We start from the raw sequence: 20,039 nt of genomic DNA, 5'->3' as shown, positions 1-20,039 counted from the left end.
AAGGGCATTTGGGCTGTTTCCAGGTCTTTGCTGTTATAAACTGTGCTGCTATGAACATAGGGATGCAAATGTCCTTTCTGATTGGTGTTTTGGAAACCTTGGGATATATTCCTAGAAGTAGGATTGCTAGGTCAAAAGCTTTGCCCATTTTTAAATGGGATTGTTTGGGTTTTTTTGGTGTTGAATTGTATAAGTTCTTTATAAATTTTATATATTAACCCTTTATCAGATGTACTGGCATATATGTGCTTTCATTCGGTATGTTGTCTTTTCATTTTGTTGATGATTTCCTTAACGGTGCAAAAACTTTTTAGTTTGATGTGGTCCCATTTTTTTATTTTTTCTTTTGTTTCCCTTGCCCAGGGATATATCCCAGAAAAATTATTTCTATGAGAAATGTCCAAGATTTTACTGCCTGTGTTTTCTTCTAGGATTTTTATGGTTTCGATTCTAATGTTTAAGTCTTTAATCCATTTTGAGCTTATTCTTGTGTATGTTGTAAGAAGGAGGTCTAGTTTCATTTTTTTTGCATATGTGTCTAATTTGCTTACCATTTATTGAATAGACTATGTTTACCCCATTGTGGTTTTTTTGCCTCCTTTGTCAAATATTAATTGTCTATAAAGGCCTGGGTTGATTTCTGGGCTCTCTATTCTGTTCCATTGATCTATATGTCTTTTGTTTTTTATGCCAGTACCAGGCTGTTTTGATTACTATGGCCTTGTAATATAGTTTGATATCAGGTAGGGTAATTACTTCAACTTTGTTCTTTTTTCTCAAGACTGCTGTGGTTATTCAGAGTCTTTTGTGATACCATATAAATTTTTGGAATATTTATTTTAGTTCTGTGAAGTATGTCATTGGTATCTTGATAGGAATTTAATTGAATCTATAGATTGCTTTGTGTGGTATGGACATTTTAATTAGGTTAATTCTTCCTATCCATGAACATGGTATATGCTTCTGCCGGGGGCCATAAAAGCAGTTCGGTCTTACTTCCTGGTCAGCCCTACTTCCTGATTGAGCAAGGACAAAGAGCAAGGACAAAGAAAGCCCGCGCGCCCAAGGGCCAGAAGAACCCCCCACATCAGAATAACCAATCAGCTAGGACAGATACCCAGTCCCCAACCAATCATCCCATGGCAACTCCTTATCCTACCCCTCCCCTCCTGAGTGCTTATATACCGCAACACTCGAATAAAAAAACGAGGCTTGATCAGAACCTTGTCTTGCCTCCGTTCTTCGCATTCCTTGTTTGTTTCATTCTCTTAGGTGGTTCCTGCGTGCCCTCGTTGCTGCCCCGCGGGCCGGGGCATCTGGCGCCCAACGTGGGGCGACCTGGGGACCCTCGACAAGAACGTCTACCGGAGAAACCCTGGCCAGGCACCCCCCCCCAGAGTCACCGCGAGGACCCGCGAGTGAAGACTCAGCATTAGATCGCCACGGTCCCACCCGCCGTGAGACAGATCGGAGGAAGGTAGGTAGACGATTTTTCAAACAAGATTTCAGAACATTTCACCCCTTTTTGCTCGACTGCTATTATTGGCTCTCTTGGTCGATTCTTTCCTGCCCACTAATAAGCACTCACTTGCCGATTTGGGGAAGAGTGAAGGGTACCCATCTCCGGCTGTGAGAACTCTGATTCACTTGAATTAGTATCGTCGCCCAGCTTTCTTGTCGCGAATTCTCTCCAATTAGATCTACTCTTAAAACCTTGAGCTTGCTTTGAACAAAAGGTCGTTCACCTCACAGACTCCACAAAGGGAATTCCTACTCCCTGAAAAGGGCAAAAGGGGTCTTCCCATCTGTGTGGATCCGTGTAGGCGGATTATACCTACCGACTGTTTCACGCAAGCAAGGGAGTAAAGGGTAGAGTCGAAAAGAGAGTAATTCCGCCTGAATCCCTGGGTTGACGGGAAAATTCAGGCTGGCCTGGAACGGGGATTATACGTCCCAGAGGCTTACGTGGGGGAAGGAGTCACTCGGAGAGCCATCCAGTCGACCAATAATGGGGAATTCTTTGAGTGCCCATGAAATGTTCCTTGACGGTGTCAAGATATCCCTCAGAGCGCGAGGAATAAGGGTTAAAAGAAAAGATCTTAGGCAGTTCTTTGAGTTTGTTCATGATACCTGCCCTTGGTTCCCCCTAGAAGGAACTATTAATCAAAAACGCTGGGAACGGGTAGGAGATGCCCTACAGGATTTTTATCGGGCCCTTGGCCCTGAGAAGATTCCCGTTACTGCCTTTTCTTATTGGAACTTAATTCATGACATTCTAAAAATCCATTCTCAAGACCCTGATGTTAAAGAGGTCATCAAAACAGGAGAGGAGATTCTTAAGGAAAACTCCCGTCCCCCTTCAACATGCCCTTCAGTCGTTATAGATCTCCCAGGAGAACCCCCAGAGAACCCTAAAGCCCAAAAACCTTTAAATATTAAAAAAGAACCAGAAAAGCCACAAGAAAAAATCCCCAATATCCACCCCTCGCTTACCTTTAAAAGAGATCATTCAGATCACCTAACCCCAGAAGAACAAGAAACCTTATATGAGGAGGCGGCTCGCTATCATGATGACCCTTGGCGCCTAACTGCCCCGGCGCTTCATAGACCGCCACCCTATAATCCCAATTCCCTAGTTCATCCTTCTCCTCTTCCAGATTTTAACTCCCGTCCATCTGACCCCATCAGACAAGCTAAAATAACCCTTGCTCGAGAAGTTTCTTCTTTAAAGGAAATTTTACAGCAGAAACGAGAGCATGTCCAACTTATTAAAGAAATTCAAGCCCTCGAGGCTGAGCTTTCCACCCTAAGTCCTACCCAACAGAATACTCCTCCCTCAACAAAATCACCCCCCAACAGACGAAAAACTAAAACTAAAGCCCCGCCCCAGGCCCTATCGGCTAAAATACAATGCTAATGAACCTTGTTAAGGCCTACGAGAAAATAAATTTGTCTCTGTTATAGAATTTATCCAAAGTGAATGCTTGAAAATAATTATAATTGACTCTAGAATCTCAAAGAAATTGTTGAAATATAGATAAATAATGTATTAATTATAAAGAGCTAAGTAGCCCAGGTAACTGGCTACGCCCTTTGTTAATGGAGGAAGGGGTAGACGCCCTTCCCCCAGAAGACAGGTAATCTAGTTTCCTGCCAGGAACCATCTTTGAAAAATGTGGTAATTTACATTAGAATAAACCAAACCGAGTTTTACAGAGCTACTGGCAAATAAAAAGTAAAGTTTAAATTTGCCTCATAAAAAACCTAGAGGACAGAATTGAATCTATTAATTGATTATGTCTTGTATTTTTCTTAAAAATGTAAAAGTATTATTGATTTGAGAAATGCTAAGTATTTAATTTGCTACCTAAAATTTGAAGCTCTGAAAGTTTAAGGTCTCTTTTCTCGCCATGAAAAGGTTTTAAAGCTAACGCCCTTTGTTAATGGAGGAAGGGGTAGACGCCCTTCCCCCAGAAAAACAGGTAGACCAGTTCCCGCCAGCAGCCATCTTTAAAGAATGATAATTTGCATTTAAATGGCTACAGGTTTGCTAGCCGCCCTTCCCTGAAAAGGTCAAGCGGCTAGGCCAAAAAACCTGTTTTGGTAGCCTAAAAGTTTTTCCTTTAGTGGCAAACTCTTAAATAAAAAGTGGCTCCTTTGAAATCAGCTTTCCGCTAGTAGCCATTCTTTAAAGGCCATTTTACATTTGAATACCTACAAGTTTGCTTCTCAATTGCCCCGGGCAGAAAAAACATGGTCCATTTAAAGTTAATTATTGGATTTTGAAATATATTCTTAAAAGTATAAAGGGTTATTAATAAAGAACTACTAAATATTTGACTTGCCAGCTCTAAAATTTCAAGGTTCAAATTAAATTGGGAGAAATTATATAAATGTGGTAATTAAATGCCTAAAATATAAAAATGTGTTTTTGAGAAAATAAAATAGTTTTCTCTGATAATTAGGAATTCAAAAAATATTACTTATTGATCTGATTTTAAAAAGAGGATTAATTCTGTGATTCAGTATAGATTTAATTGATATTCTTTAAGATAATTTAAGTATATAATCTTTAAAACATATACATAAATATATATATTTGATCTTTCCAAGTATATTTCAAGGTTTTGAGAATAACTTTTGGACATTTCATGGGCCCTGAAATGTTTTTCAAAAGTCTGTTCTCTCTTAAAAGAAATATTTTTAAATTTAACCGATCTAATATACTTGAAATCGCATGGAAAGCGTTATCAAATAAAAATTAAGTAATATATTTTACACACATATATATATATTAAGTGTTATGAAGGTTTTCGCCTCTGAGAAGGGCAAAATCAATATATTTCTTAAATATAACCAAAAATTTCAACAGCAGTAGAATTTCAAGAAAGACAAAAGTTACAAGCAGCCTGCATTTTGAATGGGCTGGGGTAGAACAGTGTTTATGCTTTTGGATCAGACCAATAAGTATCAGACTTATAATTTTTACTGAATAAGTTTCTTTGCTTTTTAATTAAAGATACCTACTTAAGTTAACTTATAAATTAGCTTTTATATTATAATCAGGGTCTCATATAAATTAAGTTACATAAGAAGCCAATGTTTTTATAAGTAATTGAATCCAAGTAAAATTTAAGAACAGATTAGAAGCCACCATTTACTGCCTGACTGGTAGCCACCTGCATTCCTTTTTTTTTTTTTTTTTTTAAAGTCACTTTTTCTTTTTTTTTTTAATATATATTTTATTGATTTTTACAGAGAGGAAGGGAGAGAGAGAGATAGAGAGTTAGAAACATCGATGAGAGAGGAACATCGATCAGCTGCCTCCTGCACACCCCCCATTGGGGATGTGCCCGCAACCAAGGTACATGCCCTTGACCGGAATCGAACCTGGGACCTTTCAGTCCTCAGGCCGACGCTCTATCCACTGAGCCAAACCAGCTAGGGCGCCGCCTGCATTCTTAATTAAGCTAGAGGCGGGGCAACATTTGCTGCTTGTGAATCAGACATAAACATTTACGAAATTTGCTTTGCTTTTTAAATGAAGATACCTACTTTAATTACTTAAATATATTAGCTTTTTAAATTATAATCAAGGTTTTCAGCTAAATGAAAAGCCAATATTTTTATAAACAATTCTAATAAAGACCAGAAACAGCTAGTGAGATTTTTGTTTGTCTGCAATATAAATTTGACTGTCTTTTAAAAGAACGGATTAGACAGCCACCATGATGGCCACATGTCTTGCCGCTCCCCCTGGGGCCGCCATCTTGGAAGCCATAGGGGCCAACACTTTCCTTTGGAATAAGCCAATGTCTTTGTAAGCAATTTGATTAAGTATTCTAAGAAAGTTACTGAAGGCTTCCCATGATCCCTCTGTATATGCAAATTAGCTAATGGGGATACTCTTAAAAAATAAAAATTCCAGCTTAATAAAAAAGGAGAAATTTGAGAGGTGCAGAAATGTAACTAGACCTTGTCTATACAAAAAGAAATTGACAGCCAGTTTGAAATTGAATTGTCATGGCTTAGAGCAAAGAATATCCTTACATGATATTATTCTACAATGTCATTATAATTTTTGATATTTTACAAACAGCATATTGTACAATTAATCCAAACAAACTTAAAAATCTAAAATTTTTTTAATGTTTGGCAGCAATTTAAAAGGGACATGAAAGGATTCAATTCCTTCCACTATGTGAAAGGCCCCTTGGGAAGGTACTTGAGCATTCTATATTGGCCCTTTTTGTCAAAAGGAACCCTCTTCTCACAATTCAATTGCCCACAGCTGTTGCTTGAGTTTTCAGTTCATTCTGAGGTTGAAACCTCATGTTGGATGGTACCATAGATCTGTCTCTCGCACAATGGCGTGAGCTGGGCCCTCCCTGGAGAAGAAACCTGGGTTCCCCAAGATATATGATCAATGCCGGGGCCCCCCACCAGTGGGGGGATCCCAAGGCAGGTGCTGGGCATGGAGGCCATAGGGGCATAGGCTACCAAGGAGACAGAACTGAACCTTACATCACCCTGCTTGGCCCCGGAGGATGGCTGGTTAGTCAATGACGGGTAAGACTCCTCAAGGGAGGGGCAACCTAAGACAGGCACAGTCGCAGGGGGCCATCAGGAGAGAACTTGGGGATCAACAGAGGTGGGGCATAGTCCCTCACCCCCCCAGCCTTTCAGGGGCCTGAATCCTAGCCCCTTCTGAGGGAGGTCTCCTGCCCCATGGCTGCTTCATGCTTCCCATGCCCAGCTCAGATTGGGACCCAGGCAACAAGAGACTTGGCCCAGCTAAGACTGAGACCCAGGCAACAGAGAAGTGGTTGATGGCAGCTGCCCTATACCTAAATCTAGCCTAAATCCAGGAGTGCTCAGGGCTTTCTCAAGGATGCATATAATCCTTTCCATTAACTAAAATTGTTGTTAAAGTATTAAATTTGACAGTAAAATGGTCAAGTTTTCAGATTAATTTAAATTGGCTAAATGAAATAAGGGAATATTCAAGAAAATCTAATTGTACAAAAGGCTGTTCCTAAAGTATTAACCAAAATTTCTATTTGTAGTTCAATTCATGGTAAAATTGCTTAACATGCAATGAACCTAAAGCAGTCATATTTTTGTGCAAAAAATTAAAATTTAAAGTTATCAAGACTGCATTATATATTTTCCAAAAGCCTCCTAATAATTAAATAAAAAAAGGAGGGATAGTGGAGTAATATTATGTAAGGAAAAATACCTTGTAAGTAAATTACATCTAGAAAAATTTTTACTTTGAAAATTAATTTTCATTTGTTATGCTAACAGCAAGACACCCATGAAAAACACACATGGTGTCAAAATAAGCCAAAGGAAAATTAGTTGGGCAAAAATAAAAAGGATCCCAAGTCAAATTTATAGAAAAGACACCTTTATTAACTTTTGGTCGAGAATATGTTTGCATATTTTCAGAAAAAAAAAACTCCAGGACCATGTGGATTCCTGCAACAGAGAGGAATTAGCAGGAAATAATTCAGCCATGAAGACAAGAGGAGACAGTCGTTACCTGTGGGCTTGGGAAACCCACGGGAGGAGCCGGGTCACTACTCCCTTGCTCCGTTAAAGCCCACTCCCGCTTAAAAACAGAAAGGGAGGAGATGCCGGGGGCCATAAAAGCAGTTCGGTCTTACTTCCTGGTCAGCCCTACTTCCTGATTGAGCAAGGACAAAGAGCAAGGACAAAGAAAGCCCGCGCGCCCAAGGGCCAGAAGAACCCCCCACATCAGAATAACCAATCAGCTAGGACAGATACCCAGTCCCCAACCAATCATCCCATGGCAACTCCTTATCCTACCCCTCCCCTCCTGAGTGCTTATATACCGCAACACTCGAATAAAAAAACGAGGCTTGATCAGAACCTTGTCTTGCCTCCGTTCTTCGCGTTCCTTGTTTGTTTCATTCTCTTAGGTGGTTCCTGCGTGCCCTCATTGCTGCCCCGCGGGCCGGGGCATGCTTCCATTTATTGTTTCTTCTTCAGTGTCTTATAGAATCTACTAGAGGCCCGGTGCATGAATTGGTGCATGATCTTGTGCACTGTTGGGGTCCCTTGGCCTGGCCTGCGCCCTCTCGCAATCCGGGACCCCTTGGCCCGATCCCTGCAGGCCAGGCCAAGGGACCCCACCAGGGCATGAATCTGTGCATCGGGCCTCTCTTGTATGTATATAAGATCTTTGGTTAATCTCTTCCTTCCCTCTCCCCTCTCCCCTTCCCTCTGAGATTCATCAGCCTGTTCCAAGTTTCCATGCCTGTGGTTTCCTCTCCTCTGTTGAGCATCTTCCTGCTGGTGGTCACTGCACGTCATAGCTACTGATTGGTCGGTTGGCCAGTCACTTAGGCTTTTATATATATAGATTACTCTTTCATCTAGTGAGAAACACTTTGCTCCTAAGTGAATACAATTATTCCTCCTCTCTTGATATGTTTGGCTATTTCTACACACCTTAGCGTAATTCTCAAGTGTCTGATTGTTTTATTATTCCTAAACAATGTCCTCCCATTAAAGCTATGATAAAGAAGCATCTTTTATTTCCTCTGAGAGTACAGACTATATTATTATCACTTTCTAAAGAAAACCAAGTCCAGGGATCCTTATACTGCCAGAATGTTCAGATGTTTACTGTGCATAAGACACTGTGCCAGGCTGGTGAGAATGCAGGATAGATTCTCATCCACGTAGCCTAGGAGTTTATAAACACTCAGTGTATGATCTAATGTTAAAGATGTGAGACATAAGACAAGGCAGTTTCTCAGGCATGGCACTCTGGCTCCATTTTAAGGTGGCTCCATTTATTACCTTTTTATAGTCTGAAACTTGAACTGGGATCCAAAGGTAGAGTGTGTGAGGTTTCTAGGCTGAGGAATCATGAGCAAAAGGGATGGGAGGAGGGAAATTAGAGTGTTCTGTGACAGCAGTGGCCCGGATGATGGGAGCAAGCTCTTGGGGGCAAGGGAACAGGAGACAAGCTGAGCCCTGGTAGGTGCTCAGTTGGTTGGAGTGTTGTCCTGAAGTATAGTAACCTCCATCTTGTATAAAACTGCTATTTGAATTCTCTGCTATTGTTAGATAGTGCCTAGTCCTGTAAACTCTGTCGTTATAAACTCTGTCACTTTAAGACAGTCTGTTATTCTATAAAATGACGTTTTTTAGTTCAAATAATAGAAAAAGATAAACTTAACTGTCTGACCTTGCGAGCTAGCCATCCAATGTAATAGATAATTCCCATATTCTTATGCCAAGTACTAACTCATTATGTATTCAAGGTTACAACTGTCTGTAACAATGACTCACACAGAGCCCTTTGTAATATCTGCAAACAATAAGGCTCAAAAAGTATAAATACAGAAAAACTTCCTGTGAAGGGTTGCTCAGAGATTTGGAAAAGAAACCTCCCTCTGGGCTGCATGCGAATAAATGACTCCTAATTAATTGGCTCATTAAGGCGTCTTGTATCTCATTTGATGATTTATAATATAATATTTGGAAGCCCCAGTGAGATAAGAGACAGGTGCCTACCCACACCTAGTCTCAGACGCCTGGGATGGATGGCCTCCCCTGCCTGGCTGCCAGGCCCTGAGGATCTCTAGGGGAGGTGCCACCTGATGAAGTTCCAGGGCCCCAGAGATGCTTCTCTGTGATTGTGACAGCCAGACAAGGGACACCTGACATGCCTCTGCATTCTTTTGGAGTCATCAGAAAAACCCTCCGGAGGTGAGTGAATTCAAATTTGATTAAGGAATTTTGAATTCACTTTGCTGTTTGGGACTAGCCACTTTGTTACCGAGAAAGGGGACTGGACGCAGTCTTAACTCCTCCAGTAGGTTCTCACCAAGATGTTGGTCAAGAATTTTGGGGCGTGGGTGCCGGGAGTGCCCCACGTCCATTTGGAGAGTTGGGCATTGTTTCAATTATCTGCTCAGCTCCCGTTCAGGCTAGTCTACTGAGAGAGTGTGAGTACGGATGTTTTTTCCTGTCTTGGCGTAATTATCTGCTCATTAACTGGTCTGTGTGAAAGTGAAAGCTACTTTGATTTATTCTGCATTTCTGTTGATTTGTCTAGCTAAAACATTTGATTTGTTAAAGGCTGAACCCATGATAATCTCCAAAAGTCTCAAGCAGCGCTGCTGAGACTTATTTTTCTCAGAGATGTTTGCTCTCTATCACGGAGGGAATCAGCCCACTTAGCTAATAAAAATTTATGTCTATTGGTTGCTCTTCCCTGAGTTGTGAATTTGGTGTACTAAATTGAAATTTTGAAGTTCTGTAAAACGTTTGATTTATTTAAGGCTAAGTGCTCTGGTGGATTGCAAAAATTCTCACGCAGCTGCTAGATTTGTTTTACTTTTCTCTGGAATTTTTGCTTTCAGTCAGGGAGGGAATCGGCCAGTTTAACTAATGAAGTTTCTGTGTGTATATAGTAGGACTTTGGTTTGCTTTTGCTGATTTGTGGTTATGCTGTATAGGTTTAAGACAAAGACAGGCTAAGTTCCAAGATTGCTTGTGAAAAAGGCAAGAGGAAAGTTTTTTCCAGTCAGTCTTTTACAGCAAGGTCATAAAAATTTTGAGGAACAAAGAACTTGTTATTTACGGCTCCCTCCCTTATCTCCTCTCCTTTGGCTGGCAGAGACTTTCAAGGGCAGGGCTCACAGCTCTGCAAGGCGGAGAGATTTACAGGCCCTGTCCCTGCCTGTGACATCATAGTCCTGCATGAGCCACCTGAGGCAGAACTAAGGCTGGCTGGAGTTATTATTAACTAGTAATGGACCCTGTTAACCCTGGTTGTGCATCTTGTGCAGTCTGTTGTCTTCATGGTTGTGTTTTGTTTGACTTGCCATTTTCAGTCATTTATTAGGGCCCTCCTAGAAGACATAGCTTGGTTCCACCCCGCTTCTTACAACCCTGATGGTATCTGTGATTGGATTGAAAACCATTTCCTTCAGGGGACCTCCCAGGATTTTGATCTGCAAGAAATCTCCCTATGCACCCTTATCCTCATCAGCTATCTTTCCAGGCCGACTAAGAGTCATTTTTCTCCACAGGTCGGACCCTAGCCTCTGGGAGGGAGGACTACTACAGCGACAGCCTGTAGTTTTCTCCAAGAAACTCCTGCTGTTTCTATTTCTCTCCTCTATAGGAATTGTCTTCCTCTAACTCACAATAGGAAAGGAAGACAAGCAACAGGCCCTGGGATCTGTGAAAGTAACTGGGACTAAACCTGGTAAAGTTTCCCATTTGCAAATGTACTGAAAGTGTTCAGTACCTGTTGCTGCTGGAAGAGGAGGGGTGATGTCCCCTTCCAGTGCCTTGAACTCTCCCAGAGAAGCTGAAAGATTTAACCCCTTAGACTAAGGGGTGAGCCAAGACACCCAGTTAGGGGATGGGGAAGAGAGGCAGATGCCCTGTTCTTACTTACAGAGTAAATGGTTAATGCAGGGGGTGGGGGGTGTCGGCAGGGAGAGTAGGGAGACATCGGTTTTTGTTGATTTTGCTGGTTGCAAGCTGCTCTGCTGGCGTCCTTGGTTTCTCACTTATCTGAGTTGTGCTAGATCAAGGCCACAGTCTCTGCAGGAAAGAGGACAGGTGGGCAGGCAAGGGCCTAAAGCCCAAGCCACCACTGCAGGAGCACTTTGCTATGTGCAAACCATCTCTCCCTGCAGCCCCAGCTGTGTTTGACTTGCCACTAGGAATCAAGCAGTGATGAGAGACAGGGATGGCAAGGCCCTGTAACTGATAAATAGGGCAAAGGGAAGTCATACTACCTAAACAAAAGAGCTAAGAACAGCTCAGAACTTTCAGACGCTCCTAGAGAGGAGGAGGCTGACTGAGGGACTGGCCGTAACCCCAATGGGTTAGGAGGACTGGAGGCTACATATTGAACTTATAAACTGCAGTTTGCTGGGCAGAGGTCCAAGCCCAGTTGTATAGGGGTTAAGATGCCTATATACAGCAAAACAACTTTCTGCCGTGCCAGAATACATTTTAGGGAAATTGGACAGACTGTGTTTGTGGCTAGAAAGAAAAAATGGCCACCATACACAGCCCTGACAGTGGCCTGCAGAAAACTGTATAATAGACTTAGATGATGCCTGCATGGACATGACTCCAGAGAGACAAGGACAATTTTACTTTGTGTGAGAAGGTCAAAAATGGACTTTAGTTACCTCCCCAAAATGTTTGTATAGCCCAACCATGTGTCATATTTAGTAGCAGAAGATTTAGCTGTCAGAAGCGGCCACAGTGTCAATGTTATACTTCATCTTACCTAATAATAGACAAACATGTAAATTGACCATGCCTCCACTACGCCCACAGACAATCAGAGTGGTATGCAAATTAACCCAACAAAGATGGAAGGTTAATTTGCATATGCAGGCATGGAGCGGCCAGGAGAGGCGGGACGCCTGCAATGAGGGGAAGGGGGGTGGCAGAGGGAGCTACAGGAGCAGTGCTCTGGACAGAAGCGAGGACTTGCCGGCTCCCAGGCAGTGGGGAGTGAAGCCAGGGGAAGGAAGGCCTATTCTTGCACAAATATCGTGCAATGGGCCTCTAGTTATGTAAATCTTTAATTCTCTTACAGATTTAAATGCAGTTGCCAAAAGGGCAGTTACCCAAATGAACAAAAAAATACCCATCAGATTTTGGTCTCTATTGAGAGACAGTTGGCAGCCTGTATACTGTCTTGCAGGCTTGTGTGACCATGCCCATGTCAGGGGTGGCACAAACCTCAACTTTAGGAAACTGGGGGAGGCCTGTTTAGATCAGAGGGAAGTAGTGAAGTGGTGAGTACTAGCCCTCTGTTACAGGAATTACAGAACCTGTGAGGTACTGTGACATGTGAGACCCTGTGAAGGGATAAAGCTCCCTTAGTCCATTCTGAGAGGGCATGTCACCCCTGCCAGAAACCATATGTAATTTAAGGACAAGTCAAGTAGGGGGAACCCAACTACAGGGTCAGCTGTAATTGTGTATTTGAATATAGACACATTTTTAATTTCGTCGATTTGAGGAGAAAAAATTCTATTTCAATAGAGGTTATTAAAACTGAAATGTTGAGGAGAAACCAAAATGGCGGCATAGGTAAGCACCTGAACTGCTGCCTCGCACAACAATTTCAAAACTACAACTAAAAGACAGAACAGACACCATCCAGAACCACAGGAAGGCTGGCTGAGTGGAAATTCTACAACTAGAAGGAAAGAAGAAAGCTCACAGAGAATCAGAGGAGAGGCAAAGGAGGGCTGAGGTACGGAGACGCACGCAGAGAGGAAGGGCGACTGAGTGCCTGGCTGACTTTCTCTGGCGGGAAGGGGAAGGAAGCCCCCGACTGCACTGAACCCCAGTTCCAACTGCACTGAAACCCAGTTCCGGGGGAAACCCCATGGACCCAGGCTCATACAAGGGGAGTCTGGACTGTCAGGTAGAGAGAAAGGCACACGGAGACTCAGAGACTCGGAGACCCAGGGGAGCCACGGAGGGTCTGGAGCAGCGTGCGCGCACGCGCACACACGCGAGTGCTTGCAGAGAAAGCTGAATGCGGAGGTTGCCGCAGGCATTCCATAGCGGAAGGGAGTCGGAAGCTCCTGACTGCACTGAACCCCAGTTTTGGGCGAACCCCTGGGGACCCATGTTCTTACATGGGGAATCTGAACTGTCAGGCGGAAACTCAGGGGAGTCGCGGAAGGCGCGCGTGCAAGGGCAAGGCTGACAGCAAGCCAAGACTGTCTGCTCCGCCATAAGACTCTGCCCCATCCAAGCTGAGCACAGAGGTTTTTGCAATTTTGCAAGTCTAATCCTATAAGGCTGTCTCCAGCACCGAACTTCTCCCAGCGTAGACACAGCTGACCCTCACGGCCAACTGGCCTGGAGGTCTATTCCTCCCAGTGATACCAACAACAATCAAGACTTAACTACAACAAGGCTGTACACACAGTCCACAAAGGGGTGCACCAAGAGTGTCCACCTCAGGTTAACTGGGGAGGCCGACCCACTGGGCCATATAGGAAACCTAGCACACAAATCTACCCTACCAACTCAGGGAAGCAGCGAAAATGCAGAGGCAAAGAAACAGATCACAAATAAAAGAAATGGAGGAAAACAAATGACTGGATATAGAATTCAAAACCACAGTTATAAGGCTTTTCAAGAATATCCTAGAAAAGGCCAATAAATTTAGCGAGACCCTCGAAAATATGAAAAAGGACCAACTAGAAATTAAACATACACTGACTGAAATAAAAAATATTATACAGAGACCCAACAGCAGACTAGAGGAACGCAAGAATCAAGTCAAAGATTTGAAATACAAAGAAGCAAAAAGCACTCAACCAGAAAAGCAAAAAGAAAAAAGAATCCAAAAAGTTAAAGATAGTGTAAGACTCTGGGACAATTCAAGCGTACCAACATCAGAATTATGGGGGTGCCAGAAGAAGACAGAGAACAAGATACTGAAAACCTATTTGAAGAAATAATGACTGAAAACTTCCCCTACCTAGTGAAAGAAATAGACTTACAAGTCCAGGAAGCGCACAGAACCCCAAACAAGAGGAATCCAAAGAGGACCACACCAAGACACATCATAATTAAAATGCCAAGAGCAAAAGACAAAGAGAGAATATTAAAAGCAGCAAGAGAAAAACAGTTAGTTACCTACAAGGGAGCACCCATACGATTGTCAGCTGATTTCTCAACAGAAACTATGCAGGCCAGACGGGAGTGGCAAGAAATTTTCAATGTGATGAAAAGCAAGAACCTACAACCAAGATTACTCTACCCAGCAAAGTTATCATTCAGAATGGAAGGTCAGATAAAGAGCTTCACAGATAAGAAAAAGCTAAAGGAGTTCATCACCCCCAAACCAGTATTATATGAAATGCTGAAAGGTATTCTTAAAGAAGAGGAAGAAGAAAGAAGTAAAGATAAAAATTATAAACAACAAATACATATCTATCAACAAGTGAACCTAAAAATCAAGTGAATTAAAAATCTGAGGAACAGAATAAACTGGTGAATATAATAGAATTAGAGGCATAGAAAGGGAGTGGACTGATAATTCTCAGGGGGAAAGGTTATGGGGGGTGCAGGAAGAGACTGGACAAAAATCGTACACCTATGGATGAGGACAGTTGCGGGGGAGGTAAGGGCAGAGGGTGGGGTGGGAACCGGGTGGAGGGGAGCTATGGGGGGGAAAAGGATAAACAATTGTAATAATCTGAACAATAAAGATTTATTAAATTTTAAAAAATAATAATAAATAAATGTCTTCATGCAAAAAATAAAAAATAAAAAATAAAAATTGAAATGTTTTCTTTCCCTTCCACCAGACCATTTGCTACAGTTTGTCTCTGCCAGATCACAAGCCCACCTCCTTCTGTGCCCAGGCCTCATCGTCCCTCTGACAGACAGCAAGGATCTCTTGGCTCTGAAAGAAAACTCCATCCCCCTTCAGCACGGAAGTAGTCAGAGGACCCCACAGACGTCCATTTTTCCTGAAAGAATTCAGAGCCAGGATCCTTGAGGTAATATATAGTAGGCAGTTAGACAGACAAGAGCAGAGCAAGGATGATGGGCCAACTAGCACTACCAGATGTAACTAAGTCTTTCCACCTCTACGTATGTAAGAGAAGGGGACTCCCAAGAAGCAAGAGGGAACTAGGCTGCAGATGAAGCAGCCCAGGAGGCTTCCCTAAAACCATTGGGGCCTCTACAGATTCAAGTGACTCTTCCAGACCCTGACCTACCCACCTCACCAACTTACACAGAAACCCAATCTAGAAAAGCTGAACTCCATAACCAATCTTTACTCAAGTTCTTACAGGCTTTACAGTCTACCCAGAAAGCAATCCAGAAGCAAGTCCGAGATGCTCTACCTGTGCCAACTTCTGATCCAGCCCATCCCTTTCACTCTGGTGACTCTGTTAGGGTAAAGAAAGTTACCACCCAAGTACTGACTCCTACCTAGAGGGGACCACATACCGTCATTCTGACCATCCCACAGCAGTCAAGGTTGACGGGATCCCAACGTGGCTTAAGACAGCACAGGCAGAAAGGTTCTCTAAAGATAAAACTTTCACATGTGCCATATTATTCTCTTTATAGGACTTAGTAAAGGAAACCTCAAAGCTGAGTAGGTTAACAATGTTAACAACCCCCAAGAGTCAATGACTTGACTCATTTACATAAAACCAGTGGGGAAAGAAGCATAGTAAACTCCATCTTGTATAAAACTGCTATTTGAATTCTCTGCTATTGTTAGATAGTGCCTAGTCCTGTAAACTCTGTCATTATAAACTCTGTCACTTTAAGACAGTCTGTTATTCTGTAAAATGATTTTTTTAGTTCAAATAATAGAAAAAGATAAACTTAGCTGTCTGACCTTGCGAGCTAGCCATCCAATCCTATCTAATAAAAGAGTAATATGCAAATTGACCATACCTCTGCTACACCCACAAGCCACGCCCACCAGCCAATCAGGAGTGAGTATGCAAATTAACCCAGCCAAGATGGCAGTTAATTTGCATATCCAGGAGTAGAGCTAAGACTGAAGACAGCATAGAAAGAAGCCAAGCATTGCAGAAGGGAGCGAAGCTGCGGAGAAGCAAGCAAGTGGGGCTGCGGAGAAGGGAGGGAAGCAGGCGGGGTGGGGGAGAAGGGAGGGAAGCAGGCAGGCCAGCAGAGAAGGGAGGGAAGCAGACCTCAGCAGGAAGCCCTATTGCAGGAATCTTCCTGCAACAGGCCTCTAGTGTAATAGATAATTCCCATATTCTCATGCCAAGTACTAACTCATTACATATTCAAGGTTACAACTGTAAATAACTCACCCAGAGCCTTTGGTAATATCTGCAAACAAAGAGGCTCAAAAAGTATAAATACGGAAAAACTTCCTGTATGGGTTGCTCAGAGATTTGGAAAAGATACCTCCCTCTGGGCCACGCGAATAAATGATTCCTAATTAACTGGCTCATTAAGGCGTCTTGTATCTCATTCGATGATTTACAATACAACAGTCCCACACACCCAAAGGTTGCAGGTTCGATTCCAGGTCGAGGCACATGACTGGCTTGAGGGTTCAATCCTAGGCCGGGGTATTGCAGGGGCAACCAACCGATGCCTCTCTCTCACACCAATGTTTCTCTTTCTCCCTCTTCCTCCCCCTTCCTCTTTCTCTCTAAAAATTAATAAAAACATATCCTCCAGTAAGGATCTTTAAAAATTAAAAAGAAAGAAAAAGAGATGAGCTGAGGAGAGGTCGATGAAAGCCAGGATTCTAACGAATTTTGAAAAGGGGCAAAGAAACATCCTTCAGAATTGAAATTCTAAAGTTCAAGTTCACCAGTTTTTAAATGTTTATATTATTTTCAGTATGCACGCCTGGTATGTGTTTAGGTTCATGGCTATGTCACGCAAATACTCCAAACACTACGTGCCCAATAGCCTGCACCACACACAGCCGCCTAATGCAGCTCTGAACTAACCTAACGTGCCCCACGAGAGGAAATACCGGTGCTGGAAAGTGTTGCCGCCTCTACTCCTTACCCTTTTTATTGACGTAACAGCATCATCCACAGACAGTGCCTTGAGGTAGAAAGGCACTAGAAATCCTTGCCGAGACACAAACAGCTCTGCTGAAACAGGCTACACAGTACACACCCACCCTCCAGCGATACCTGCCGTCCAGTCCCTCCTCTTTGGCTGGTGAATTCAGCAGAACAGCTGGCCCCTCCCTCGTGGCTGCCCTGGGAAAGGCCTCAGGAGCTGGGAGGAAAGGCTGTGGGGACAGAAAGAGCCTCTGACTCCCACTCCAGGCCTCCAACGTGAGTGCAGCTCTGAGCTTCACGGAGGGGGTGGGGGAGATGTGCTCAGAGTGGCCCAGACTTGACCCTGACCTCCCTCCAGGCCTGAGGGTAGAGAAAGGCTCCCTGTTTGGACAGCTGAGCTGCTCAGCAAACACCACCACAGAGGCGGCTTTGGGGGGTGAGGGGGGCGGGGCGCGGTTCTAGTCTCCTCCTCTTCTTAAAAGGGCACCAGTTCCATCAGGGGGTCACCGTCCTGACCTCACATAAACCTCACCACCTTCCAGACACCACACAGGACGAGGGCCTTAGCACATGAATGACGGGGGACACGCACCTGCGTCTGCAGCGCAGGGACAAGCTCCTCAAGAGGGAGCAGCAGGAAGAGCTCACTACCTCCGTCTGTCATCTTAGCAGCTACAGACCAGCCCTGTGAGGACAACCCCATCTCTGAGAGTCCCGGTTCATCTGCAGCCCTGGATTGTGGGGGGCAGGGCAGAGGTGCACAGAAAGGGCGGGGGGGGGGGCAGCATTTGAGCGCGTTCTCCCAGTCACAGCAGGAAAACAACATTTTTGCATTTTCCCGATGTTAAGCTTTCAATCAGGAAATGGCTTTTTATATCCACGAACATGAAGCTAAAAATCACCAGTGGTCATTAATGAGTGCTGGCTCCTTAAATAATTTCTCAAGTTAATAACAATGCTGCTTCTCACCCCTGGTTGTTGCCAGCGGGGAGCAGGGCTGGGAACGGGGTGGGAAAGGTGATGGAATGAGAAGTACATATTGGTAGACGCAGAATAGTCACGGGATGCAAAGCGCAGCATGGGAATATAGTCAACAATATTGTCATAAGCGTGTGCGGGTCAGGTGGCTGCTGGGAGCAGAAGGAAGGCCTCATAAAGTATCTGATTGTCTAGCTACTATGCTGCCCCTGAAATGAACACAAGATAACACCAAATGTAAGCTGTAACTGAAAGATAAAATTTTTAAAAATTTCCAATAATGTTGTTTCTCTGATCTTTGCATGGTGTTTAGAACCTTTCAAATTGATCAAAGCTTGGTGGGCAGTTGGACTCAGAATGAACTGTCCTTCGCATTTTGCTGCTCTTGTTCCCGTTGAGGAAAGCTGTCTCACATTTAAGATAAGTGACGGGAAATTCACTTAGCAGGCACATGGCACTGCACATGGTCCCGACTCTTCACCACCGTCCCAGGGTCTGCTAGGGAGTCCTTTCCCATGAAGCCGGGTGGCCTGGGGGCGTCCGGGAAAGACAGCTCTGTCATTGCCTCAGGTGCGAGAGAGGGAATGAGCCATCCCAGTGCTCGCCACTGGCCCAGCCTTGCCTTCCGGTACAGCCTTGGGCAAACTATGGCCCGCGGGCCGGATCCGGCTGTTCTATCCGGTTCTCTTGCTCTCCCCTCTGCTCCTTTACTTTGAATTTATATTAGTTCACACAAACACTCCATCCATACTTTTTTTTTTTTTTTAATAAATCTTTATTCAGATTATTACAATTGTTTCTCCTTTTTCCCCCCATAGCTCCCCTCCACCCAGTTCCCACCCCACCTTCTGCCCTTACCTCCCCACCACTGTCCTCATCCATAGGTGTATGATTTTTGTCCAGTCTCTTCATGAACCCCCATACCCCTTTCCCCCTGAGAATTATCAGTCCACTCCCTTTCTATGCTCCTGATTCTATTATATTCACCAGATTATTCTGTTCCTCAGGTTTTTAATTCACTTGATTTTTAGGTTCACTTGTTGGTAGATATGTATTTGTTGTTCATAATTTTTATCTTTACTTTTTTCTTCTTCCTCTTCTTTAAGAATACCTTTCAGCATTTCATATAATACTGGTTTGGGGGTGATGAACTCCTTTAGCTTTTTCTTATCTGTGAAGCTCTTTATCTGACCTTCAATTCTGAATGATAGCTTTGCTGGGTAGAGTAATCTTGGTTGTAGGTTCTTGCTATTCATCACATTGAAAATTTCTTGCCACTCCCGTCTGGCCTGCATAGTTTCTGTTGAGAAATCAGCTGACAATCGTATGGGTGCTCCCTTGTAGGTAACTAACTGTTTTTCTCTTGCTGCTTTTAATATTCTCTCTTTGTCTTTTGCTCTTGGCATTTTAATTATGATGTGTCTTGGTGTGGTCCTCTTTGGATTCCTTTTGTTTGGGGTTCTGTGGGCTTCCTGGACTTGTAAGTCTATTTCTTTCACCAGGTGGGGGAAGTTTTCGGTCATTATTTCTTCAAATAGGTTTTCAGTATCTTGCTCTCTCTCTTCTTCTGGCACCCCCATAATTCTGATGTTGGTACGCTTGAAGTTGTCCCAGAGTCTTCTTACACTATCTTCAACTTTTTGGATTTTTTTTTTTGCTTTTTGCTTTTTCGGTTGAGTGTTTTTTGCTTCTTTGTATTTCAATTCTTTGACTTGATTCTTGTGTTCCTCTAGTCTGTTGTTGGGTCTCTGTATAATATTTTTTATTTCAGTCAGTGTATGCTTAATTTCTAGTTGGTCCTTTTTCATATCTTCGAGGGTCTCATTATATTTATCGGCCTTTTCTAGGATATTCTTGAAAAGCCTTATAACCGTGGTTTTGAATTCTATATCCAGTCGTTTGTTTTCCTCCATTTCTTTTGTTTGTGATCTGTTTCTTTGACGCCGCATTTTCACTGCTTCCCTGAGTTGGTAGGGTAAATTTGTGTGCTAG

At 43.2% G+C, this 20,039-nt stretch overlaps 1 protein-coding gene across 1 annotated transcript in view; it reads right to left on the bottom strand.

Annotated features, from left to right (window-relative positions):
- LOC308256636 (major facilitator superfamily domain-containing protein 9-like) overlaps window positions 1-17,733 on the bottom strand; it is a gene marked incomplete at both ends in the record, with an annotated part of 54,105 nt that extends 36,372 nt beyond the window's left edge. Inside the window, 2 exons of the mRNA XM_080684935.1 lie at window positions 16,353-16,371; window positions 17,662-17,733. Of these exons, the coding sequence (XP_080541061.1) occupies window positions 16,353-16,371; window positions 17,662-17,733 (91 nt within the window). The remainder of the gene's footprint in view (window positions 1-16,352; window positions 16,372-17,661) is intronic.
- Window positions 17,734-20,039: the final 2,306 nt, after the last annotated feature.

Source organism: Plecotus auritus (assembly GCF_963455305.1).
Source record: "Plecotus auritus genome assembly, chromosome: 8".
NCBI lineage: Eukaryota > Metazoa > Chordata > Mammalia > Chiroptera > Vespertilionidae > Plecotus > Plecotus auritus.
The sequence above is the reverse complement of the archived record's forward strand: the minus strand, read 5'-3'. Positions and strand labels throughout refer to the sequence as shown.